This window comes from Sturnira hondurensis, unplaced genomic scaffold, assembly GCF_014824575.4.
Source record: "Sturnira hondurensis isolate 20B ecotype Veracruz unplaced genomic scaffold, ASM1482457v3 Scaffold0004136, whole genome shotgun sequence".
NCBI lineage: Eukaryota > Metazoa > Chordata > Mammalia > Chiroptera > Phyllostomidae > Sturnira > Sturnira hondurensis.
Window position 1 is genome coordinate 5287437 of NW_028076767.1, and position 25656 is coordinate 5313092.

The 25656-nt window shown below is 38.3% G+C and overlaps 1 protein-coding gene and 2 long non-coding RNA genes across 6 annotated transcripts in view; 2 read left to right on the forward strand and 1 right to left on the reverse strand.

The window, feature by feature from the left end:
* ALS2 (alsin Rho guanine nucleotide exchange factor ALS2) overlaps positions 1–20590 on the forward strand; it is a 73459-nt gene extending 52869 nt beyond the window's left edge. For 3 of the 4 annotated variants that reach the window (XM_037043595.1, XM_037043598.1, XM_037043596.1), the window contains 21 exons: positions 585–716; positions 1112–1240; positions 1612–1682; positions 2079–2145; positions 2500–2702; positions 2817–2882; positions 5601–5699; positions 6276–6440; positions 6776–6887; positions 7091–7168; positions 7950–8083; positions 9023–9190; positions 13147–13264; positions 14043–14200; positions 15278–15400; positions 15879–16055; positions 16893–16938; positions 17144–17205; positions 17744–17893; positions 18309–18405; positions 20343–20590. In XM_037043595.1, coding sequence (XP_036899490.1) covers positions 585–716; positions 1112–1240; positions 1612–1682; positions 2079–2145; positions 2500–2702; positions 2817–2882; positions 5601–5699; positions 6276–6440; positions 6776–6887; positions 7091–7168; positions 7950–8083; positions 9023–9190; positions 13147–13264; positions 14043–14200; positions 15278–15400; positions 15879–16055; positions 16893–16938; positions 17144–17205; positions 17744–17893; positions 18309–18405; positions 20343–20381 — 2394 coding nt within the window. In that variant the 3' untranslated portion in view covers positions 20382–20590. The remainder of the gene's footprint in view (positions 1–584; positions 717–1111; positions 1241–1611; positions 1683–2078; positions 2146–2499; positions 2703–2816; positions 2883–5600; positions 5700–6275; positions 6441–6775; positions 6888–7090; positions 7169–7949; positions 8084–9022; positions 9191–13146; positions 13265–14042; positions 14201–15277; positions 15401–15878; positions 16056–16892; positions 16939–17143; positions 17206–17743; positions 17894–18308; positions 18406–20342) is intronic. The other variant, XM_037043597.1, reaches the window with a different exon arrangement.
* Positions 20387–21263, reverse strand: LOC118985231 (uncharacterized). Its single transcript, XR_005066077.1, has 3 exons — positions 21097–21263; positions 20901–20903; positions 20387–20850 (listed from the first exon to the last, which is right to left on the reverse strand). It is a non-coding gene; the product is annotated as an uncharacterized LOC118985231 (long non-coding RNA).
* On the forward strand, positions 20876–24015 carry LOC118985232 (uncharacterized). Its single transcript, XR_005066078.1, has 2 exons — positions 20876–21910; positions 23849–24015. It is a non-coding gene; the product is annotated as an uncharacterized LOC118985232 (long non-coding RNA).
* The last annotated feature ends 1641 nt before the right edge of the window (positions 24016–25656 follow it).

The window sequence follows — 25656 nt, forward strand, 5'->3', positions numbered from 1 at the left end:
TTTAATTCTTATTCAAGTACAGTTTTCTGTTTTATATTCCCTGCCCTGCCCTCCCCCGCCATCAACCATAAAAGATTAAATGCAGTGACAGAAATGGAAATCCAGCTGCCATCTTTTAAGCCAGACAATAAAGAGATTTGGAAAAAAATGTAGAAAAATGCCTTTTCTCACTAAAGATTTTTTGAAAATATAGTTATTTTTATTTAAAATGTTACTGTATTTGAAGATATTTTTATTTCTCAACTATATCTTCAAATGTGGTAAATATCAATAGATATAACCCACATAAACAAAACAGGGGAATACTGGTCTATCCTGAGTTCTCTGTGATTCTGTCCTCACTGGTACTGGCCAGTTTGTTTCTTTTCCCCATGAGTTACTTCTCTGTTTCCTATGTACCTGTATGTTACAGAGTTTTCTGGGACCAAAGTGCTTTTTGTTCAGCTGTACTTCGTGTACCATGTCTATGCTTAGGCTGGATTTCCTCTCTAAATTTAATAATGTGCATCCAGACCACACTGAGGCTACAGAATCTGGACAATTGTTTTATATTATTTTTCCCCCTTTAATATATTGGCCTCCAGACATCACCAGAATACCAGAAACTGCAGGATTCCAGTTCTTGTTATGAGTCTCTTGCTCTCCATCTCGGCAGGAAAAGGAAGGAAGCAGAATACACACTGGGCTTCTGGAAGACCTTTCCGGGAAAAATGACGGTAAACCATGCCAATTGTCATTACCTCAGCAAACAGTAGGCAGCTGTCATTGTTTCCTTCATTCCTCGCTTGTTCATGATAATAATGCCTTAATGAGTCCCTTTCTAAGGGCAGCCTAAGGACCACAGCAATGGATGTTGGAAACATCAACACCTTTCCTCATTCCTAGGAATTCTCTCTGAATGTGTATCTCACTTCCCTTTGTTTCTGTCTTCTTTTTAATCTCTTTCGGGTGCTGGTTTTATGAAATGTTTGGATTATATTTAATGTTAGTTTAACACCAAGCTAAGCTATGACCATCAGATTTCTCTAAATGTGATTTGTATATTTTCATTTTCTCTTTATGTATTAAGGTAATTTTGATTATTTGATTTTATATTTGTTTTTAATTCCAGGATTCCTTAAGGAAGCCAGAGCGTCGACTGCTATGTGAGAGCAGTAACCGAGCCCTATCTCTGCAGCATGCCGGGAGGTTTTCTGTGAACTGGTTCATTCTCTTTAACGATGCCCTGGTCCATGCCCAGGTGGGCCAGATTCCTAATCTTAAAAAAGGCACTGGAAAGTGGAGTGCTGTACTTATTTAATCAATTATACAATCAGTTTGTGTTGAAATCAATTGTGATTTTGCTGCAGCTGTTGAATAAACAAGGATGTTTAGCTTGCATCTGGTATGGGACAGATTTCAGGGAGCTTTTTTGGTTTACATCTTGGAAATGAATATCAGCTGTGTGACAGGGTCCATGCAACAGACATAGGGAGCCCCATTAGGGTCAACTATGTTATGGCTGAGATGGTGACACCCTTGTGGACTTAGCCATTTGGAACAGGTTATCCCCCAGAGACCCCAGGGCCCACATGGGCTTTCTCAGATGTGTCTCCATGTTCTTTGTTTCAGTTCTCCACACACCATGTTTTCCCTTTGGCCACACTATGGGCAGAGCCACTTTCCGAAGAAGCTGGTGGTGTGTAAGTGTGTCCTCCCCAACCTCCACCCTAATTCTTTCCCTCTGTTACACAGGTTGTTTCCTTAGACATGAAAAAAAAAGATCAGGAGGCCTCCCCATTCTGCAAAATGAGGCTCACCCTTCCAGCATGTAGGCAGTGAAGTGGCCTGTTGTGACAGGCACGACAGATCAGAGGTGGCGGAAGGGGGTCTCCATTGCTTACATCCCCGTTACTCAACACAGAGCAAAGTAATTCTGTGTCCTTTTTTCCACTCTGGGACCCAAACCCAGGGCACGACTGCATTGTGTTGAATTGACTTCTGTTCTTAAAATAAACAAGTTGCTTTTCATGTTGAAAATTGATATTGTAACGACAAGTTGTCATACCTACTGGTATTTATCTATATGAATGTTTTAGGAATGGCTTAAAGATAACCACACCTGAGGAGCAGTTCACTCTCATTTCATCAACACCCCAGGAAAAGGTTAGTTAATTGTAGTATTTGCTTTCAATCTTTGACTTAAATATTCCTGTCTCTAACGGTTGTAAAGAAGAGACAAAAATGATACTTGCTTGGCTAGTGATCCATAATTATGTCAGATAAATCTTCATTAACTTAACACGGTAGGCGTTTGCATTTGTTTGTTTGTTTGTTTGTTTTTACATGGCTTTATTTTAAACATAGAGCAATGAATTCCAAGAGCCAACCAGCATTACCTAATTAATAAGGAAAGCGTTAGAAGACACAAAAATTATTCACACCAAGGAAAACTATCAGAATATAAAGCAGTGCTTGATGAGTTATTGCCATAAGCCTATTTGTACATTTTGCTCCTAGACTAAGTGGCTACGAGCTATAAGCCAAGCTGTGGATCAGGCTTTGAGGGGGACATCGGATCTTCCACCTTATGGAAGCGGCAGCAGCATTCAGAGGCAGGATCCACCCATTTCTCGAAGTGCTAAATATACTTTCTACAAGGATCCTCGCCTGAAGGATGCAAGCTATGATGGACGTTGGTTTTCAGGGAAGCCTCATGGCAGGTGAAAATACTAAAGATTTATGCCTAGAGTGAGGTTGATAGTCTAATTACTGAGAAAGAAATGATTATCTGAGACATTGATTGACATGTATTATTCTTTGCTTACACATTTCAGAGGGGTTTTGAAGTGGCCAGATGGAAAGATGTATTCTGGCATGTTCAGGAGTGGCTTGGAAGATGGGTAAGAAAATTGTGTAAAACATGAGGGGTAAATTCAACTTCAGTCACAAATTAATGGTATTTTGTGTTCAGTTATTTTCAAAACAAATAGTAGATTTTTGTTTTTGTTTTTTTAGAAAGACATACCTTGTATTAGGGCCTATAATGCAGATGTGTGAACAAGAAGAAAGCTAGGAATCTAGGATGCAGCCTTGATTTACCTAGAGCAAATAGGTAAACACCAAATACCTTGACAGCCATGTGGTCTCGAATTACACAGCCTTGCATCTATTAAAACGGGACTATGTTTTCAATATACAGCTCAGTTGTAAAGACTGAGAACCTTGGGCAACATTGATGGTAACACCGTTGAGATAGTATTGCCCTCTTTACACAAAGGACATACAGAAATTTTCCTTTCAGAAGTTTTAAATCATTTAATTTCTATGATATGCTAAAGGGACAGTCTCCTGTGTGATATATTATCCTAATGGTACTGAGTGGCATTATTTTTGTATAAGCTTGTCATATTTTCTAACCTTTAAATATATTTACATGATAAATTTATGGCAATAAAGTGTTTTGTATTGTGTTAGAGAAGTAACTTATTTTACGATAAGGATTACCATATATTTAGGTCAGGTAGGTGATTTTTTGCGTGTGTGTGATAATGTAAGTTTTTGTGATATCTTTTATTTTTTATTTTATTTTAAATATATGTTATTGATTATGCTTTTACAGTTGTCCCATTTTTTTCTTCCCTTTATTACCCTCTGCCCTGCAGCCCCCTCCCACCAGTATCCCCTACCCCCTTAGTTCATGTCCATGGATTGTACATATAAGTTCTTTGGCTGCTTCATTTCCTAGACTATTCTTAACCTGCCCCTGTCTATTTTGTGCCTACCAGTTATGCTTCTTCTTCCCTGTACCTATCCCCCCACTCTCCCTGCTGCCACTGATAACCCCCCATGTGAACTACATTTTTGTGATTCTGTTCCTGTTCTAGTTGTTTGCTTAGTTTATTTTTGTTTTCATTTTTTAGGTTCAATTTTGACAGCTGTGAGTTTGTTGTCATTTTACTGTTCATAGTTTTGATCATCTTCTTCTTACAGAAGTCCCTTTAACTTTTCATATAATAAGGGCTTGGTGATGGTGAATTCCTTTAACTTGACATTATCTGGGAAGCACTTTATCTGTCCTTCCATTCTAAATGAAAGCTTTGCTGGATAGAGTAATCTTGGATGTAGGTACTTGTCTTTCATGACTTGGAATACTTCTTTCCAACCCCCTTTTGCCTGCAAGGTTTCTTTTGAGAAATCAGCTGATAGTCTAATAGGAACTCCTTTGCAGGTAACTCTCCTTTTCTCTTGCTGCTTTTAAGATTCTCTCATTTTCTTTAATCTTGGGTAACTTAATTATGATGTACCTTGTTGTGTGCTTCCTTGGGTCCAACTTCTTTGGGACTCTCTTAGCTTTCTGCACTCCTTGGAAGTCTTACTTCCTTTGTCAGATTTGGGAAGTTCTTCATTATTTGTTCAAATGAGTTTTCAACTTTTTGTTCTTCTCCTTCTGGCTCCTTCTCCAACACCCATATGATGTGGATGTTGGAATGCTTAAAGTTGTCCTGGAGGTTCCTAAGCTTGTCCTCATTTTTTTGAGTTCTTGTTTCTTTATTCTGTTTGGTTGAATGTTTATTTCTTCCTTCTGCTCCAGGTTATTGATTTGAGTCCCAGTTTCCTTCCCATCACTATTGGTTCCCTGTACATTTTCCTTTATTTCACTATGCAGAGCCTTCACTTTTTCCTCTATTTTGCAACCATACTCAACCATTTCTGTGAGCAGCCTAATTACCAGTGGTTTGAACCCTGCAACTGATAGGTTGTCTGGCTATCTCTTCCACGCTTAGTTCTACTTTTGGAGCTTTGATCTGTTCTTTCTTTTGTATCATACTTCTTGTCTCGGTGCACCTGTTAAGTAGTAAGGGGCAGGGCCTTAGGTATTCACCAAGGTGAGACAACCCACATTGCTATGTTGTGGTGCTGTATGTGGGAGAGGGGTCAGAGAGGGAACAGTGCCACTTGCTCGGCTGTTGGCCCACTTTCAGACATGTCCCCCGCTACCCACAAGCAAATTGGGACCCTCTGGTGCTGATTCCCAGGTAGGGGGGCTTGTGTACATTCTAGATTCCTGTGGATCTCTCCTATGAACTCTTTTGTGAGGCTGGGAGTTTCTTCTGCCACTGCAACCTCCACAGATTTTTATAGCCAAAGGTTTTGAGGCTTTATTACCCTGCTCAGGAACTCTGGGTTGCACAGTCTGTCTTACTCCTGTGTGATATCTTTTAATTTTCTTTTACTAAAACTTTACAATGAGAAGAAACTTCAGATAACCTGATCCATTTACTATAGAGTTGAAGGAACTGGGTTCCAGGACCTCGTTACCCAACATGATGTGACTAGTAAGTGGCAGGATAGGTCTAGGACCAGGTTTTCTGTTTTTCATTGGACTTGGGATAAAATATTTAATCTGTCTGTGTAGTGGGGTTGATATCCTACCCCTCTAAGATTTGCCGAGTAGCTTAGGTAGTAGATACAGCTTAAACCAAGACTCCATATACTCCTTTCCTCCTGTTGGTAAATCTTTTCCCTTTTCTCCACATTATAATGTTTACAAGTGTGTACTGATAAAAGGTGAATAGGTCATAAATGCATCTTCTGCCATTTTTTATTCTCCTCGGCAGGTATGGAGAGTACCGAGTCCCAAACAAAGCACTAAACAAAGAAGACCATTATGTGGGCCATTGGAAAGAAGGAAAAATGTGTGGTCAGGGAGTCTATAGGTAATAACATGGAAATGTTGTTGGACTGGTGTTGTTTTTTTCGAGAATCATATAAACTTAAATGTCTGTGTAGCCAAAAACTTCAAGGAGTAGACATTAATTATTCTTCTTATGACTGAAACTGCATGAAGTCTTATTTTAAAGTTCCTCTCATCTATCACAAGGTAAAAATACTAGGCTATTATTTAGTTCTTAGCAAAACTTTTCAAACCTTATAAACACTAACTTTCTCATAAAATTTCCTAAATATCTTGCCTATAAATTTATCTTATATTTATTATAGCACTCTTACATGGACAGATGTATCATTTGTTCAGAGATCACTCATTTCGTTTTCCTGAAAGGAACTAAATGCACATTTTCCCCCCATGTAACCACAGAATACCACCTGTGACATCTTAAATTTCTTAACCTCAGTCATTCAAGAATAAGATTTTGATTGGTGAAAAATAATTGTATATACAAATAATTATAATTACCATTAAGACATGAGTATAATTTTATTTCCCAACTCTGCGAAGATAAGCATCAGAATTCAATGTGCTCATGACGTTTGTCCATTCTTTTTATCCACAGTTATGCCTCTGGCGAAGTGTTTCAGGGATGTTTTCAAGATAACATGCGTCATGGTCATGGCCTTTTACGAAGTGGAAAATTGACTTCCTCTTCTCCCAGTATGTTCATTGGCCAATGGGTAATGGATAAGAAAGCAGGATATGGTGTCTTTGATGATATCACAAGGTACAGTATCTACTTCTAATCTCAAACTTTAGTGGGACAAGCTTTTTATAATTATATATTTTAGAGTTATCACAAAAATACATGGAGTATGTGCAGACCTATGCCAGGTTGACTATAGTATTTCATTCCTGAGAGAACATTGCTCTGAGTAAGGTGTTTTTTCCTCACATTGGCTTACATTTGAGGAGATGGACTTAACCACTTGAACTAGAGGAATTGAACACATGCCAACCTAGGGTGATGGTTGGTATCTTCCATGTGATAGTTGTTTTTTCCTCACTTCATCTTTATCATTGATTTTTTTAAAATTTCACCACTTTTCTCTTTGTGTGAAGGGGGGAGAAGTATATGGGAATGTGGCAAGATGATGTGTGTCAAGGGAATGGTGTGGTCGTTACCCAGTTTGGATTATACTATGAAGGCAACTTTCACCTTAATAAAATGATGGTGAGTCTGATATTTACACATAGTTATTATTGATATTTTAAAAACGTCTATGTTAATTAACTTTTAAATTTATCTGTTAATGTTCTGCCTTATTAGTACTATTTTTCTTGTCTTTTAAAATTATGTAAGACTTTGAGGAATATGTACGCTTAAGTTACGCTGCATTTTGTGTATTGCAATTTTTGTTTTGTGTCTTCACATAGGGAAATGGGGTTTTACTTTCTGAAGATGATACCATCTATGAGGGAGAATTTTCAGATGACTGGACTCTTAGTGGAAAGGTTGGAAACTAACTTCCTTCTTTCTCTCCCTAATGCAATCTTTTACTAATTATTTCTTTACTTTTTAAAAAGGCTAACTTCAAAGATTGTTTTTGTAAATATACATAGTTGTACAACCATCACTGCAGTTCAGTTTTGGAACATTTTCATCACCCAGAAAGATTCCTGTCACCATCTCCTACCCGTTTGAGTCCCCCCTCATCTGTAACCCCCAGTCCCAGAGAACCTCTAATGGACTTGATCAGTCTATAGATTTTCCTGTGTAGGTCCTTTTATGTAAATGGAATCATACAATGGTTGGTCTCTCCTGTGTGGCTTCTGCACTTAGCACAATGTTTTTGAGGTCTTATCACATTATGGCAGTACTTCATTCCTGTTTTTTGCTGAATAGTATTTCAAAACCACATTTTGTTTATCTCTTTCTTCACCAGTTAATGTGCATTCTATTGTTTCCAATTTTGAACTATTATGAATAACAGTCTGTAAACATTTGAGATCTTTCTTATTTTTTAATATAAGCACTGCTTTAGTTTGATTAAGTTGTTCATTTCAGTCAGCTCAAAATATTTTACTAAAGTTTTCTGTGATTTTTTCCCTTTTACCAAGGGTTTATTTTTACATACTCTCTTTGCACATGCATACTTTTTAAAAAACAGTTGGGGATTGGTAAAGGGTAAGTTAAAAAAGGGAAATGTTAACCATTTAGTGCTTTTTTTTCCTCTTGAATTTTTACATTGAAAATACTTTCTCTAATTTCACATTTTCTCCAATTCTGCCCTAGGGAACACTGACTATGCCAAATGGAGATTACATTGAAGGCTGTTTTAGTGGAGAATGGGGATCTGGGATAAAAATCACTGGAACCTACTTTAAGCCTAGTCTGTATGAGAGCGATAAAGACAGACCCAAAGTTTTGTGAGTGACTAATGTTAATTCTGGGTTAATTATTGAATGGTTTTAGTTGTCCTGCTTTTATCAAAGCTGGTTAATATTTTAAATGAAGAACAAGGTTTTAAAGTTTTCCTTTTTAACAAAGTGTAGTTACACTTGATTTGTCAACTGACACTACTGTAGATAGCTAAATCTAGAGTCTTGGTTTAGATGAAAGCCTTACAGCATAGTTGTTTAAAATGGAAGTGTGGGAATAATATGTGTGTGGGAATAATGCTACTGTTAATGGTGCAGATATCCAAGCTGGCTGAAAGAGGGCCTTCTTAAATGGAACCCTAGACAACTTGCTTTTGGAAAGCAGAGATCAAGCCCATGTATACGTGCACCAAGTAGCATAGTATACTCTGCACAAATGGGGAAGAAAGGCAAAATACAAGTCTCCAAGTTGCACTTTGTCTTCTGACAAGTTTTTGGCATGTGTATATTTTTCTTTATTGATTGCAGCTATCACTTTGTTTTTGTGTTTTGGTAGCATCTCAGGTTCTTTTTTCTGATGGAAGTTTGATATATTTTTATACCATGTTTATTTTTAGAGTATTTTTAGAACCCAGTATGCAGTTCATTTCACAGTTCCTATTATGAGTCTTGCAAAGCACAGGAAGTCCTTGTTTTAGCAGCAATCAATTTTACAGAATCAATTCTGTGGATATGTAACAAGCAAAGGAGTCAATTCTGATGTGCTTTGTACTTAATAAGTCATAGACTTTAGTATCTGATGAACATGAAGTAGTTAAAAAACTGTCTCTTTGAAAATTGTATTCAGTGTTTTTAAAATAGAACCACCATCAAATCTAGGAAGTTTTGACACAGAAACACTATCAGTTATACGTTACTTTCTGTTCAGGATTTTTGCACACACACCAATGAAAGGTGATTAGTTAAAGCTTGACGTGACTTTTTTAGCAGGAAGCTGGGAAATCTGGCAGTGCCTCCTGACGAGAAGTGGAAAGCAGTGTTCGATGAATGTTGGCGTCAGCTGGGCTGTGAAAATCCAGGCCAAGGGGAGGTTTGGAAAGCCTGGGAAAATATTGCTGTGGCCCTGACTGCCAGTCGGCGCCAACACAAAGACAGGTGAGTGCGCGCCTGCTCAGCACAGGGCAGAGTGTGGTAGGAAGAGAAAACTTAAAATCAGTAAGTAGTTAAGGCTTGCCACGTTTAACATAATATAATTTAAAAGTCAATGATGTACTTCTGTTTCTGGGTAAGAGTTAAAATGCATCTGCTTTTATCTTCTACTGAACTCAACTGTAAAACCCACACAGAATATATGGATAGCTATTAGAAAACTCTCAAAAGTAGATATCGTGCAGTGTATTGGGGAAGAACACCTGAATTCAGAGTGCCACTAAACCAGCCATAAGTTTACTGTGTTTTTAAACTTCAGTATTCCTCAGCCTGAGCTCAGTGTAACCTGAAACCTTGAAGTAAGCATAGTGCCCCAGATTGGCAGAGATCCGGAAAAAACCCTCCGCTCCTGGCTCAAGTTGTGAAAAAGAGACTCTTCAAGCTCAGATAGAGTGGAGGAGATACACTGGGTTTTCTTTCTCTCCTTTTCCTCCAATTTCTCATGCTCCAGCCCCCAGGTGCTTATGTGGCTGGGGCAGTGATGACGGCTGCTTGAGAAGCCATGACAGGAAGCTGGCAGGTGCTAAAACTCACAAGGGGATTCTTTCCCCTTTGGTGGATCCTCAGGGCCAAGAGTCTTGGCCAAATCCCATTGCTTTTTCTGGTTTCTCTTTCTGTCCTTCTACCACTTGGCTCTTGATGTGGCACATTGGTAGAAGTGGGCGGTTTCTGGCCAGAAGAAATAAAAGGGGAACCAGAAAATGCTGGTCAGGTCATGCAGAGAGAGGAGCTCTGGAAAGCAGCCTTATGAAGTTGTTTATGAATTCCTGGGTTCACCCCATACTTGCACAAGAGTGGATTGGATCCTAATTTGTATATCAACACTTTGAGAAGTGAGCTAATAGGGAGACTCCCACCCAGGTCCCAGACTGACCCCTAAGTGGTATATTCACAGACAGATCCAAATAGGACTACTAAGGCTTTTGTTTTTCAAAAATAAATTTATTCTTTTTTTTTCAATTTCAGTCACTTTTTAAAAAGGTTTTATTTAATTTTAGAGAGGGAAGGAAGGGAGAAAGAGAGGGAGAGAAATATCAGTGTGTGGTTGCCTCTCACATGCCCCCTACTGGGGACCTGGCCTGCAACCCAGGCATGTGCCCTGACTGGAAAATCGAACCAGTGACCCTTTGGTTCACAGGCCAGCACTCAGTCCACTGAGCCACACCAGCCAGGGCAGGATTACTAAGGCTTTGAGAAGTGAACTGACATTGGAACCACAGCCAAAAGCAGGCTGAAAAAAATACATCAGCTGCTCCAGGGGCTTCCCAGATGGCTGCATATTCAGGATGCACTAGAGGGATTCGCTAGAGAGATTCCCTGGAGGGATGCACAAGACTCCACATGTAGATGTACTCTCAGTTAAGAGTCATTTCAGAAACACAGTAAGTATCCACAGCCAAATCATTAGGGAAGAGGGCACCAGCTGAGTGTGGAGGAATTCATGTAAAAGATTCTTACACTCACTCCCTCCTGAGGGGGTTACACAGAGCATACTCTTTCCCCCAAGAGTAAAATGCAGCCACACATGTTCAGTGTTTCTGCCCAGGGAAGCCCATTGGAGATTCAGTGCCCAAGGTGTTTAATGGGGGCTGGTCATATTGGCAGCCTGTGCTTAGCAACCAGCTACCAGGATTCTAGTCTCAGAGGGAAAGGTGTCCATCATAAAGCACATTCTTAGTATAGTCTGTGGACAACAAAATACCCTTATCGGTTAGGGGATATTTCATATCTGTATAGGGAACTTTGAGGGAGCTTAATTCCCAGGTAGCGGCAAGGGGTCAACTTGACAAGCATGTCCTTCTAAAGATAATAATTTCAAGCCTACTGTGTGTACTTTATTATGCTGTGTACTCTATTAGTACTGTGTGTACTCATAAGAGATAAATAAGACTCATAACATAATACTTAAAATGCCCATGATATAAACCAAAATTACTTGGCAATCAAAGAACCATGAAAATCTTATGTTATTTGGATAAAGACAAGCGATAGACCTCAATGACACCCTAACATTGATTTTGGAATTATCTGACAAGAACTTTAAAGCAGCTAGTGTAAAAATGCTCAAAAGAGCAATCACAAACACTTTAGATAAATTTTAAAATTGATAAGTACAAGCCAAAAAATAGAAGCTACAAAGAAGAACCAAATCAGCCAGTCCCTGGCTGGTGTGGCTCAGTGGATTGAGTACTGGCCTGCAGACTGAAAGGTCATCATCAGTTTGACTCCTGGTCTGGGCACCTGCTGATCTCACACATCAGTGTTGCTCTCCCTCTTTCTCCCTCCTTCCCCTCTCTCTAAAAATAAATGAATAAAATATTTTTTAAAACTCTCAACTTTGAAAAAAAGAACCAAATCAAAATTTTAGAATTGAAAAATACAGTAACCAAAACTTTTTAAAAATCACTGAGTAAATATAATAGCAGAATAGAGATGACAGCAGAAGAGTTGGTAAACTTGAAAGTAGATCATAAAAATTATTCAAACTGCAAAACAAATAGAAAAAAATAACCAGAGCTCTAAAGACCTGAGCATCTAATATTTGTGTCCTTGGAATCCCAGAAAGGGAAGAGAAAAATTGCAGGACCGAAAAACGTATTTGAAGAAATAATGGTTTAAAATTTCCCAAGGTTGGTGAAAGATATAAACCTACAGATTCAAGAAGCTGAGCAAACTGTGTCCTAGAAAAAAAAGCAAAGATATCCATGTACAAATGCATCATATTCCAATTGAAAGGGAATAATATTGAAAGCACCTAGATAAAAATGATGCCTTGTATATAGGGTAACTGCAGTTCAAATGCCTTCACATTTATCAGTATCTTTTGTGGACCTAAAAAAGCAGCACAACAGTTATCCTGTGCTAAAAGAAAAATTACATATGTGCTTTTTTATTTCTCTTTCCATTTTCTACTCTTTCTTATTTTACCCCCTTTTCTCCTGCTTTTCTTTCCACTGTTTGCCTTTTTTTTTCACATCCTATTCCTTCACTTGGCCAGTAACTTCCACAAGATTGTTGAGCGTTTGGACCTAAAGAACCTACAGTGCAGAAAGAAGTTGGGGTCTTTTTTTCCTATACTTGGGATACATGACAATTGATTATAGTGTTTCATTCATGAAGTTCATGATATTTGCCTTCTACTCTCCCTCTCAGTATAAAAAATAGAAGCTCCCAGAATTGATAAAAATTGTGGACTTGCCCTTTTGTGTGATGCAGGCAGTCAGCCTTCACTGATGGAGCCTATTGTAAACGTCCTGATATTTTAGACCTCCAGTTGACCTTGGCTAACTTGTTGAACATTTCCAAGGAGAATGAATGAATTTTTGTGTAAAACCATATATTATTTGTTTCTCTAAAATGCTATAATAATAATGATTGTACACTGTTTCTAATTTCTGATTGGTTATAATCTAATGATAGGGTGCCATTACCCAAAACTACTGCTGATTACCACTAGCACATGTTTTGCCTAACTCTTCATCCAAAGCTTCCCTTTACCTCACTACCTGTTGTAGTATCCTCATTATCTCCTTACTTCTTGAGCTTATTTTTATTGCTTCCTTTGCCCTTTGATTTGATTTCCTTTTTCCTTGATATTTTGTTTTTCTCTTGTCACTAACAAATCTATCGCAAATTTTCTCTCCAAGCTGACATTACAGTATCTTCCAACACCATGGTTTATATTAGAGCAAAATCTTTATAAATTTATTGCTGTTATGAAGATCATTAAATGTTATTTTGGATGACCGTTGCATAACTTCATAGCAGGCTCGTTTGGGCCAGACACGCTTTTGGGTGCTCTGTTTTATCCTTACTTGGTGACTGTGTTTTATGTGCACATTACAGTTATCTTGCTTTCTTGACTAAAAATTCATAATAGGTTCTCTTTTCCCTTTTACTAGTCCAGAGGTATTAAGTCGTTCACAGACTCAGACACTAGAGAGTTTGGAATTCATCCCTCAGCATGTTGGTGCCTTCTCAGTAGAGAAATATGACGACATCAGGAAATATTTAATAAAGGTAAAACTAGAGTCACAGTTACACTGGTCTTGTCAATTAATGATGCAGCTACCACAATATGTCATTCAAATCTGTTCACAGCTTATTTTTACCTTAAAACAAGTCTTGTTTTTGCTTTCTGTGTATTTTGTTAATACTCTGACTAATAAAAGCACATTTCTGTATGAATCTTGCTGTATAATAACAATAGAACTTTTAAGTTTTATAAAATGTTCAAGGGGGTTCTTAAGAACTAGGGTCAGAGTTTAAAACGGCTTTTATTAGTAACACTAGCAAAGTAGAGACTATATAATTAAAGTAGGCTGCCTCCATCCCCTGGTTATGCTGTCTTTGCTTCCTTCTTAAATGCTGTACAATCAGCTATAGTTTAACTCTGACATGTATTAAAACGAGGTACAGGAAGGACTATGAGAGAAATCAGGAACTGAAGAACTACTGTTTCAGAGCATAATCAACAGTAATTATTTCATTTTCTCCCAGGTAACACTGTATATATTTTTTGTGAAGTTTGAAGTATGTTAGAACCTTTCTTTTAATGATACTCTTTATCATTATATCCAAAGCTATTTTCCCAAGATGTTAAAAGGATTTTTTGATTAAGATTAGGAACTCCTACTTTGTATAATTTGGGTAGACTCTTCACTTTCAGAAAAGTTGAGTATTTGAATTTTCCTGGTCCATAAGTTGACTCCTGAAATTTTGAAAGTTGTTTATTATTTATGGATTGTTTCTCTGTTAGTGCACATTGACCAGCTGCATTGATTCTCTTCCTGCTCAGGCCTGCGACACTCCTCTGCACCCCTTGGGCAGGCTCGTGGAGACGCTGGTTGCAGTGTACAGAATGACGTACGTGGGGGTGGGCGCCAACCGCAGGCTGTTGCAGGAGGCTGTCAAGGAGATTAAGTCCTACCTTAAGCGAATTTTCCAGCTGGTCAGGTAAGTGATCTTTTCATTGAAGTCTGTAAGTTGTGGGATATTAGTTTATACTAATGGCTTGGGTATCTTCACTCTGAATCTAGAGATTACAACTTTATGAAGAATCTTTAGTGTTTCCCTTTATCACAGAAATTATTCATTAAGAAAATGGTTTTATGCCAGAGATCCTTAAATAGATTGAATAATGGCAATATGGTTTTACTTTATGTTTATGTTATGAGAATAAAAAAAGAACCTTAGCCATTGTTACTTATTTCCTTTATGTATGTCTTACTCATTATGTATAATAGAAGGTTAAAGTAAATGTTATTTAATTCTAATTTTGGTATGAAATACAATAGTCTTACATGGATTTCATCTCTAGGCAAAATAATGTCTCTAAAACCTAACCACAGAGAGGATAAAGTCTAATACAAAGTTTTGCCCCTGAGTATTTATTGTCACTTGACAGCAACAACATGTTTGTTCACTTATTCAACAAATACTTATTGAGTGCATCTGTGTGTTAGCCACCGTTCTGGCTCCTGGAGGAATTTATCAGTGAATAAAGCAGCAACAACAAAATGTTTAAAATCTGTACTGTCATAGAGCTTACATTGCAGTGGAACAAAATGTGTAATATGTCAGATGACAATAAGTGTGATAGAGGGAAAGAAGATGGGACTGAAGGTAAGATGCTGCTGCTGTTGTAAATAGACAGTCAAGGAGACCTGACTACTGATACTTACTTATACTCTGAGAAAATGGTCTCTGCTAAAAGAGTTGATACGGATTGACCTCAGATGAGATTTGCCAGTAAGATAAATATATATAATATAGATCACAATTCTTTATTCATAGACAACTAGACAGAAAAAAACCGTAGTACATGAAAATTTTTAGTGGTATCATTAGCTATGTTCTTAATTCTATTTTGTAAGAAGCATCCGTTAAGAATCTCAGACAACTAAAATATTTAGTTAATACAAAGTTTGATATCATAAGTCCTTAAATAGATAAAATAGTGAAAATGTGTTTTTACTCTTTTAGCCACTCTAGAGGTATAATTGCATAATTACGTTTTTTATTACTCCTTAGGTTTTTATTTCCTGAGCTCCCTGAAGAGGGCAGCACAATTCCTCTCTCTGCTCCTCTGCCATCTGAAAGGAAACCCTTTTGCACTGGGATGTCCGATTCCAGATCCGAATCGCCAGAGCCCGGGTAAATGGAGTTAGGTGGAGAGAGGGAAGAAAGGCGGTGGGGACCAAATGATCCTATCCTCAGCATCCTAGAAAAGTTGTTTTTCTAGATCTCTGTTTCCTTATTTCTAAAATGATGTGGTTGGCCTAGGTAATCTCTGAAGTTCTTTTTAGCTCCCAAGTTCATGAAAGTACAGCCACTAATGACTGGGCTCAAAGTCAGCTGAGCAAAGTAACATCATGTTGACCTAGAATAACAACAGAGAAATCAGTCTCAAAATGGAAACCTAATAGATTTTCAGTTAGATTTCGAGTTATGAAAAGAATTCATAGTCCAAGCTAAAACTCGGAGGCTAAAGCTCCTCATTCATGTAAACTCCATATGTAAAATACAATAGTTTTATAACTGCCTTTTTACTCAGGATTTCCCATCTTTACATTCAGTTTTGATTCTGTAATTGAATTTAAATATCAGCGATTTTTTCTCTGACATTTTGTAGTTACGTGGTAACAAGTTCAGGGTTACTGCTTCCTGTGCTCCTACCTCGGCTGTACCCACCACTGTTCATGCTCTATGCCCTGGATAACGACCGTGAGGAGGACATTTACTGGGAGTGTGTTCTGCGACTAAATAAGCAGCCAGATATTGCTCTTCTGGGCTTCCTTGGGGTACAAAGGTAAGTATAGTAGTTATTGGTAGAATCAAGTGGTTTTAATTTAAAGTGAAAATAACATTATTAGGAATTTGGTACTTTGATGTCTGATTATGTATATGGTTTGTAGTTTATTCCACAAAATAGTGATATTTAGTAATCTTTGAAAATGAGTATGGACCCAATTGTTTGGAATTTTTTTTTATTTGTGTGTGTATATATACACACACACACAAGCACACATATATTTAAATTTGAGTTACCCCACCTGATATTTTGCACTTCTTTAAAGCAAAATACATATATCCACATCTTCAGAAAAAGCTAATTGTATTCAGTCTTCGGCATTCTTCCTTCATTTCTCTTTCCTCCTTCCTCATGTATAATTTCCAATTTAAAAGTTTTAGAAGTGTTCTTTTTGTTGTAAGGCATTGTTTCTTGTTATTCAGGGGAATATTAAGTAATTATGCTTGTTTGCTAGTGCTGTGATAAGGCCAATCACCCCAGTACCCAATAATTACATATTTGTGCTATCAAAAAAGTGAATAAACCTGAATTGGAACACACGTTTTTCCAGTGGAATCAGTGAAAATGAGATGAAACTGAGTGGAGGAAAGCCTTTGGCTAATGTTGGGTCATATCCGTAATATGTAGGGTTATTAGAGTGTAGAATGAGAAATTCGTCAGGGATGTGACAGAAACTTTTGAATTACTTCTGGAATGTTTGTGAAAACTTCCCCTGTTTGTGGCACTTATTTTAAATGGGGTACAGGGAAGCTAGTATAGCCATGACCTGTTTTTATGGGGATTAATTTGCCATCAGTAACAACTTGTAATAACAAAATATGGATTCTGTTGTAGGAAATTTTGGCCAGTGACCTTGTTAATCCTTGGAGAGACTAAAAAGGTATAGTAGATTTTAGTTTTCTCAGCAACTTTTCTTTTCTTTGGAATGGGGGATTTGAGATACTAAGAAATTCCCATCTTACTTCACTGGAATAGAACCCAAGCCTGAGTTACTCACCAAAGATCTCTGCCCTGCCATCCACAACATCCTGTTACAGTAAAGGACAGCTTTTCTCATTGAGCTTCATCAGTTCTCTTTTTTGCAGGTTTTGCCAACCACAAAAGATGCTTGTTTTGCCTCAGCTGTAGAATGTCTCCAGCAGATCAGGTAATCTGATTTGTTGAAAAATCACATAAATCAAAGTAGTGGTTAGTCTATGAAAAAATTAATGAGATCTTCGTTTCACTTAAGCTTTAAGCAGCCCCTCCACTCCTAGATGGTGTCAGTCTCAGCCTCTTCTGAGACGTTTAGATTATTACCTGTTCACTCTGCACCGCCCTTGCACTTTCCAAAGTGGCAGAGTGCCTACCCAGAAACTTGTCTATATAATCACATCTTTAGCCAAATGGAAATTAACTAAATTCTTACTCAGAGGAACAATATTAGGAAAGTAAGATCCACTCCTGTAAAAGGAGATGATGTGTGACTCAGGGAATTCTTGCAGGTGGGTCACAGATCATTGGGAGCTTCTTTTCTCTAAGAACCATAGGGTCATAAAGGTGATCCCTTCCAGCAATTCATTATGCCTGATGTATCCAGTTTATGGCACATGTACCCCAGGAGAGTATTCGTTCAAAAATTACTATCAAATGGCTCTATTAAGAAGATTATAAGGTATCTTTTTGTCCTTTTTTTCCCCCAACAGCACAACATTTACTCCATCAGACAAACTTAAAGTCATCCAGCAGACGTTCGAAGAGATCTCACAGAGTGTCCTGGCGTCACTGCAGGAAGACTTCTTATGGTCCATGGATGACTTGTTTCCTGTTTTCTTATACGTGGTGCTGCGGGCCAGGTGATCAATCTTTCCGACTTTAATATTAGTGACTATTTATTTTAACATGTATGCCTTTTGCTTTTTTTTTAAAGATTTTATTTATTTTTACATGGAGGGTAAGGGAGAGAAACATCAATATGTGGCTGCCTCTTGTGCGCCCCCAACTGGGGGCTTGGCCCACAACACAGGCATGTGTCTTGACTGGGAATCTAACCTGCAAACCAGTCCACTGAGCTGTACCAGCCAGGGTTTCTTTTGCTTTTTTTGAATTGATGACAGGAATATGTTCTTCCACTAGAAAAAAATCTATTTTTATTAACCCATTTAACTGTGGCATTACCTCTTCGTTGAGCTATTTTTTTCCCTTCAAACAGATTTTAAAGAAGGATGTTTACATAAGTATAAATAACTCAGTATCTTTTATCCTGGGCAGGATTAGGAATTTGGGCTCTGAGGTCCATCTCATTGAGGATCTGATGGACCCGTATCTTCAGCATGGGGAGCAGGGCATAATGTTCACCACCTTGAAGGTAAGTGTAGGTATTACTTACTGTTTGTTATCTTGAAATCTGTCCTTCATTTACCGTAATATAAACCTGTCACTAGCTACTTTTCTTCTTTATAAAAGTTTAATGCAAACATTTTAAGTACTTTTAGAGCACATATTATTAATATTGTAAAATATAATATATTAAAGTACCAATCAGTTAATTATTATGCATAAAGCAAATTATTTACCACTCAATATTCTCTATAAATTGATCATTCAAATTATTACAGATGCCTATAAGTGTAGACCATCCATATAAATGTAACTAGGAAAGAAACAAAGAATTCTTAGTGTCAAAAAAAAGTATTAAAAATGGAGCTATTTAGTGGTACTAAGATGGCAACTCAGAAGGCAGTGTGAATAGAATGAATATGAATTGCATCTTCTTTTTTCTTCATGTATTTACTGTAACCAATAGATTACAAATGAGGTTCTCTGATCTGGGTGCCCTCTGGGGGTTGTTGACAGTCACTTCAGTTTTTCTTGAACTATGGTAGAGTCATTCTGAAGTTTATTGGAAGAGCAACAGATAGAAAATGCTAAAAACACTTCTGAAAAAAGAGAGGGAAAATAGACGCACTCTGCCAGGTTAGAATTATAATAATTAAGGTAGTATGTTACTGTCACAGGAATAGACAAATAACTATTCAGTAAATGGAAAGGATAGCCCCCATGTAGACATTATTATGATAAAACTTTCACATGTGAAAATGGAAAAGCCAGACACAAATGGAAAAGAGGTTTATATAATAAATGGTCAAAGTATTGGAATAGCTCATTAAGAATTTTGGAAGGAGAGTGAAATCAGGGTGGAATCACTCACCTTGCAAATTACAGGCTCTTTAGGGTTAAATACAAAAAAAGGAAGAGAGAAGGAAAGACAGACAAGTTAAAATGAGAAAAAACCTAGAATTTAATGTCAGTTTTATGGTTTGGGTTAATTTTTAAACTTTTCAAAGTAAATACCATTTTTATTAAATAAATAAACTGAAAAAGGGTCCTGGGAAAGGAAAATACCACCAATGACTTGCTAACTACTTATGTTTATTGAAGAGCATCTCTAAACATATCACCTAGGAGGAAACTTAGTTAGTACCTTTATATGTAAGAAGATGCTCAACCTCATTGAATATAATAGTACTGCAGATTTAAACTATGTCATATTGTGCCTGCTAAATTGACAAAAATGTTTTAGAATTTAACCAGTGCTGGTGGGGTTATAGTGAAATCAATATTATTTGCATATTGCTCATAATGGATTAAAATAAATTTAAGTTACCCTTTTGGAAAACAGTTGTTATTAACATTGTTATCAAAAACACCCAAATTGTTTGTGGAGTTTGCGTCGTCCTACTTCTGGAGACTTGTTCTTATTAAAGAATGGAAAACATTCTGTATGATTTGGATGAAGTGCTCTTTGTAGTGCCAGTGGCTCCCAGGCCTGGATACTTGCAGAATCACCTGGGGATGCTGCTTAAAAGTGCATTCCCGGAAGTTCCGATTCATTAGGTCTGAAAGGATGCTTAATCTGTGTGCTTACCGAACACACTAGATGATTCCGACTTCAGTTATTTGTGTACCTTATAATGAGCAGCATACTCTAAATGTCCAATTAATAGTGGCTTAGCAAATTGTAGTATTTCTACTTAGTGAAGAATATTATGCAGCTTGTAAAAAGTTTTGTGTGTGTGTGTTTTACAATTAGAGAAAAGTGTACAAAATTTTATCTATTAATTAAACTAGGCAGTAAAGACATTGGATAGGGGGCTGGAAGAAAACAGGAAAAAAGAAAGTAACTGATTTTGTTGGGCTATTAGAATTAATAAGGGATTTCCTTTCTTTAGTCTTATGTGCACTGCTATGTTTATATAATTTCTCTCAGAGTAAATTTGAAATTGTATTGAATTTTTTTTCCAGGCATGTTATTATCAGATCCAGCGTGAGAAGCTTAACTAGGTTGCATAACAGCTTGACAACTGGATTATCTATACAGAGTGTTACAGTACCATCTGGCATCTTCCCGTAGTGGCAAAAAAGGATGGTCTTGAAATTAGGATGTTGTGTTACTTTGGTGTTTTTTTTCTGAACCTTACTAATGATAATATCCACGAGCCCAGAAGAAAAGACCCAGAAGAAAAGACCCTGCAGTTTAAAGGGAGAGTTGAAAAGGACATAGAAATCAGAATTGACCAGTTCCTGGCCAATAATAAGTTTTTAAAATACTGTACACCTACTGTTTGAAAAAAAGAGGATATCTCTTCCTACAGTAAAGGTTATGCCAGCTTCATGACATTGCAAGAAAAGTTCTCAGTATAGTTTCTTACATTATAGAAGATGATGGATAATTTGGAGTTTCTGGTTTGCCTGCAGTTACCCCAGACCCCTTTGCAAGGAGCAGATTGTACTTGAAACTGCGGTAACCACACTGCCTTCCTGNCCAGTTCCTGGCCAATAAGTTTTTAAAATACTGTACACCTACTGTTTGAAAAAAAGAGGATATCTCTTCCTACAGTAAAGGTTATGCCAGCTTCATGACATTGCAAGAAAAGTTCTCAGTATAGTTTCTTACATTATAGAAGATGATGGATAATTTCGAGTTTCTGGTTTGCCTGCAGTTACCCCAGTCCCCTTTGCAAGGAGCAGATTGTACTTGAAACTGCGGTAACCACACTGCCTTCCTGAATCCCTTGCAATCATGCGTGCATCGTGTTTCTTTGCTGAGAGAGAGGAAAGAACTTTTCAACAGTTTTAACTTTTTCTAAGCTTTTCCACCATGGTGTTCATCATGGGAGACATTTGATATAGTGACCAGCAAACCACTACCCCAAACACGGAATGCATCTAAATAGGAGTATTCTGCCTCCTGAGTGAAAAAAAACAACATAGGAATTTTGTTCTTCAGAGTGATTACACTGGAATTCAGATACTGACTCTGCACTGCTATGGATCCTCATTTGTTTGTGTGCAAACGCTGTGTCCCAGGCCTGTGGAGAGAGCCTGAAGAGCTTTTGCATGCAGGCTGTGTTTTGGAGCAGGACAAGAGACTAGGAGACGGGGAAGCAAAGAACTGCATCCCTCCTACATCCTACCTAGTGTTGTGGCTCTTCCCTGTACCTCGCATTAAATTCACAGAGGGGAAGAAAAAGGAAACAAGCTTTGGCTTTTCCTGTCTCAAAAGTATTATGACACTTCAATGTTGTAGAGTTTGTTTTTTTTATGTCCTATTGTGAGTGGTTGGTTTATACTGTATAACACTAGTAGCTGTTCTGATAACATAGGTGCTCTTCCTCATCTCATCTACACAAATGGTGAGCGTATGGAGTATCCTCCTAATTTACTAACATCAGCAGATGTTAATTTGGAAAAAGGATCATGGTTTCTGCTCTACTTTATAATCAAGACAAATGTTTATTAAAATATTGTTTTGGAATGCTGGCTGTAATGTAATGGCAATTTTCATAATAAAAGGCATTGATCTTTATGAGGTAGTTTTTTAAAATATATTTTATTGATTATGCCATTACAGTTTTCTCATTCCCCCCCTTCACTCCCCTCCACCCTGCACACCCCTTCCCCCACCATTCCCCCCCTTTAGTTTATGTCCATGTGTCACAAGTTCTTTAGATTCTGTATTTCCCATACTGTTCTTGCCCTCCCCCCTGTCTATTTTCTACCTACTGTCTATGCTACTTATTCTCTGTACCTTTTCCCCCTTTTCCTCCTCCCACTCCCCTGTTGCTAACCCATTTTTATGGGTCCACTCCTGATCTAGCTGTCCTCTTAAATTGTTTTTGTTTTAGGTGTGGTTGTTAATAACTGTGAGTTTGCTGTCCTTTCACTATTCATATTTTTATCTTCTTATATAAGTCCCTTTAATTTCATATAATAAGGGCTTGATGATGATGAACTCCTTGAATTTGACCTTATCTGAGAAGCACTTTATCTGCCCTTCCATTCTAAATGAAAGCTTTGCTGGATAGAGCAATCTTGGATCTAGGTCTTTGGCTTTCATGACTTAGAATACTTCTTTCCAGCCCCTTCTTGCTTGTAAGGTCTCTTTTGAGAAATCCGCTGACAGTCTGATGGGCACTCCTTTGTAGGTGACTGTCCCCTTATCTCTTGCTGCTTCTAGAGTTCTGTCCTTCATTTTCATCTTGGCTAATGTAATTATGATGTGCCTTGGTGTGTTCCTTCTTCGGTCCAACTTCTTTGGGACTCTCTGAGCTCCCTGGATTTCCTGGAAGTCTATTTCCTTTGCCAGACTGGGGAAGTTCTCCTTTATTATTTGTTCAAATAAGTTTCCACTCATGGCTGTTCCTCTTCCCCTTCTTGTACCCCTATAATTTGGATGTTGGAACGTTTAAAGATGTCCTGGAGGTTCCTAAGCCTCTCCTCATTTTTTTTGAATTCTTGTTTCTTCATACTTTTCTGTTTGGTCATTTTTTTCTTCTTTCTGGTCCACTCCCTTGATTTGAGTCCCAGTTTCTTTTCCATCACTATTGATTTCCTGTGCATTTCCCTTCATTTCCATCAGTTTAGCGTTCATTTGTTCCTCTGATTTGTAAGTAAAATCAACCAGTTCTGTGAGCATCCTGATCACCAATATTTTGAACTGTGCACCTGAAAGGTTGGCTCTCTCTTGGTCACTTAGAATTTTAGGCTCTGGGGCTTTGAGCTGTTCTTGAGTCATAATGTTTGGTCTGTTCGCACCTGTTACGTATGAGGGGTGGAGCCTTAGGTGTTCACGAGTGTGGGGCGACCCAGTTGCCGGGTTGTGACGCTGTGTATGGGGGCAGGGTCAGAGAGGGGCAATGGTGTTTGTTCTGCTCTCTCTCAGATTTCGGTCCCCTCTGCTGCTTCCCTCGAGCAAACCTGGTCCCTGTGGTGCCAGCTCCTGGATGTGTGGGCCTGTGCACCCTCCAGGACCCTGTGGGTCTCTCCAACAAACTCTCTGTGAGTCTGGGAGCCTCTCCCGGCACCTCGACCCCAAAAGTCTTTCCAATTGGTGCTTTCAGGCTCTAATTCCCATCACTGGGGCCCTAGCCTGAACAGTCTGTTTCACTGCTTATTCCTTCGCTTGGTTTATCTGTGCGGAAATGTGTGACTGCAGTCAGCGAGCTGCCTTGTGCCTCCACTGGGTCTGCTGTTGCCACCTCACGCCTGGGTTCCACCAGCTGCCTCCCCTGGGTTGGTCTGGCTAATCTTTCCTGGCCAATTCCCCTCCGCCGCTGACTCTGCCCCTCTTACCGGTCTAGCTGATTGGTTCGTTGTTGTCAGACTTCCATCCAGTTCAATTTTCTGTGTTTTGGCTGCATTTTTGTTACTAAAACTTTGTTGTCTTTAAACTTGGTTGTGTGAGGAGGCACAGTGTTTCCACCTACACCTCCATCTTGGCCGGAAGTCCCAACAAAGCTCTTTATGAGGTTGTTTTGATTACAAGAGAGATGGCACAGGGCAGCCTAAAAATTTAAAAGAAATCCAGGTTTAGTATTTTTGCTTACATTGTAATCCATACCTCTTTGTATTGGCCTCAGAGGATCCTTTAGGATTTTAGACATCTCTCTTTAGAATAAATATAAGCTTAACTTTTTTTTTTTTAGTTTTTGGGTTTTTTTAAAATTTAATTGTTCAAATACAGTTTTCTGTTTTTTATTCCCATTCTGGCCCACCCCCCCAAGTGCTTCCCACCTCCCTCCCTTTTCCACCTCCCTTAGTTTTTGTCCATGTGTCCTTTATACTATTTCCTGCAAATCCTTCCCCTTTCCCCCTGTATAAGCTTAACTTTCTGATCCTAATAACCTGAGGATAAGGGTCTTTTTTAATTTTATTGTTTATACTATTGCATTGGTCCCCATTTTTTCCCCACAAGAACAAGGGTCTTAAAAGAAATCAGTTATTTCTTTAGACAAAAGGCATATTTTGATAGTTACACCCCTCTCTCCCTCTCCCCGCCCCCCGCCCCCGAGACAGATTCAGGGAGGGGAAGAGTGAGGAGTTAAAATATTCTGGCAGAAATATTGGGCCTCAGTTAATCATGCGCCTGTTGTAACGTCTTCTCAAGAAGCCTGTCCATTTCCCTGGTGCTTTGGGATGAGACCAACACTTAAAGATTAGTTTATGTTATGTACTTCACATTAATTCCACATATGACTTATAAACACAAATGTGCTGAATGCCTTTGACCCCTTAAGAGAGAGACCCTGGGCCTGTGACTGGGTGGATTGAGTGCTGGCCCGTGAACCAAAGGGTTGCCGGTTCGATTCCCAGTCAGAGCACATTCCTGGGTTGCAGATCAGGTCCCCATTATGGGAGGTACAAGAGACAACCACACATTGATGTGTCTCTCTTTTTCCTTCCTTTCCCTTTCTAAAAATGAATAAATAAAAATCTTTTTTAAAAAGTTATTTTAGAAAAGTATAAGAAAAGAGAGAGAGAGGGAACCTATCATAATTGTGGAAATGGACAGAAACACTTGGCACCCACTGAGAAATTGTCAAATGCTTGGTAGGCTGTTCAATTCTTTAAAAACTATATATATACAACTCATCCTTTTATTGGAGTCATGAATGAAATTGCCCAGTTACTTTAGATTTTTATAGTATATTTATACCTTTCCAATAGCATATTAATAAAATTTCATTTTTCTTGGGGGAAAGCTGTGAACTTCCTGGCCCATGTCTATGAATAGAAATACCTAGGTCTCGTGCAGCAATTTGCACAGTGTCACATGAATGCTTGAAGCAGCCGTGAGGCAGACGCACCCCCCCCCCCATCCCTGTTTTGCAGACAAGGCATGGCTGTGATCTGCTCACTGTTAGAGCTGGGACTCAGACCTAGAACTTCCCAGGGCTCTTTCTACTACAGCTGCCAGAGATGTCGTTTCATGTGGACTATGCATTAAAGTTCCACATGAACTTGAAAGTAAAACATGAGTGGAAATGAAAACTTTTAGTAAAATTAAGTGCTTTTGATAAAATATGCTGTGCTCAAAACATTCACAAGTGTATCACATTCCCAGCTTGGGTTTTCATCTACTGTGGAGAGCAGGGGAAAGCCATAGGAATGTTTAGGATACAACATTGATAACCCTCTTCTAATTGCTGTTTTTCACCCTGTGCCTTGCCGTTGGCAGTAGCGTTTCTCTTGTTCTTTTGTGATACCTACTTTCAGGTGTTCTCCCCCTCACTGCAATATAAAATATTCAAATAAAGAAGTAGCTCCAGTCTGAGAT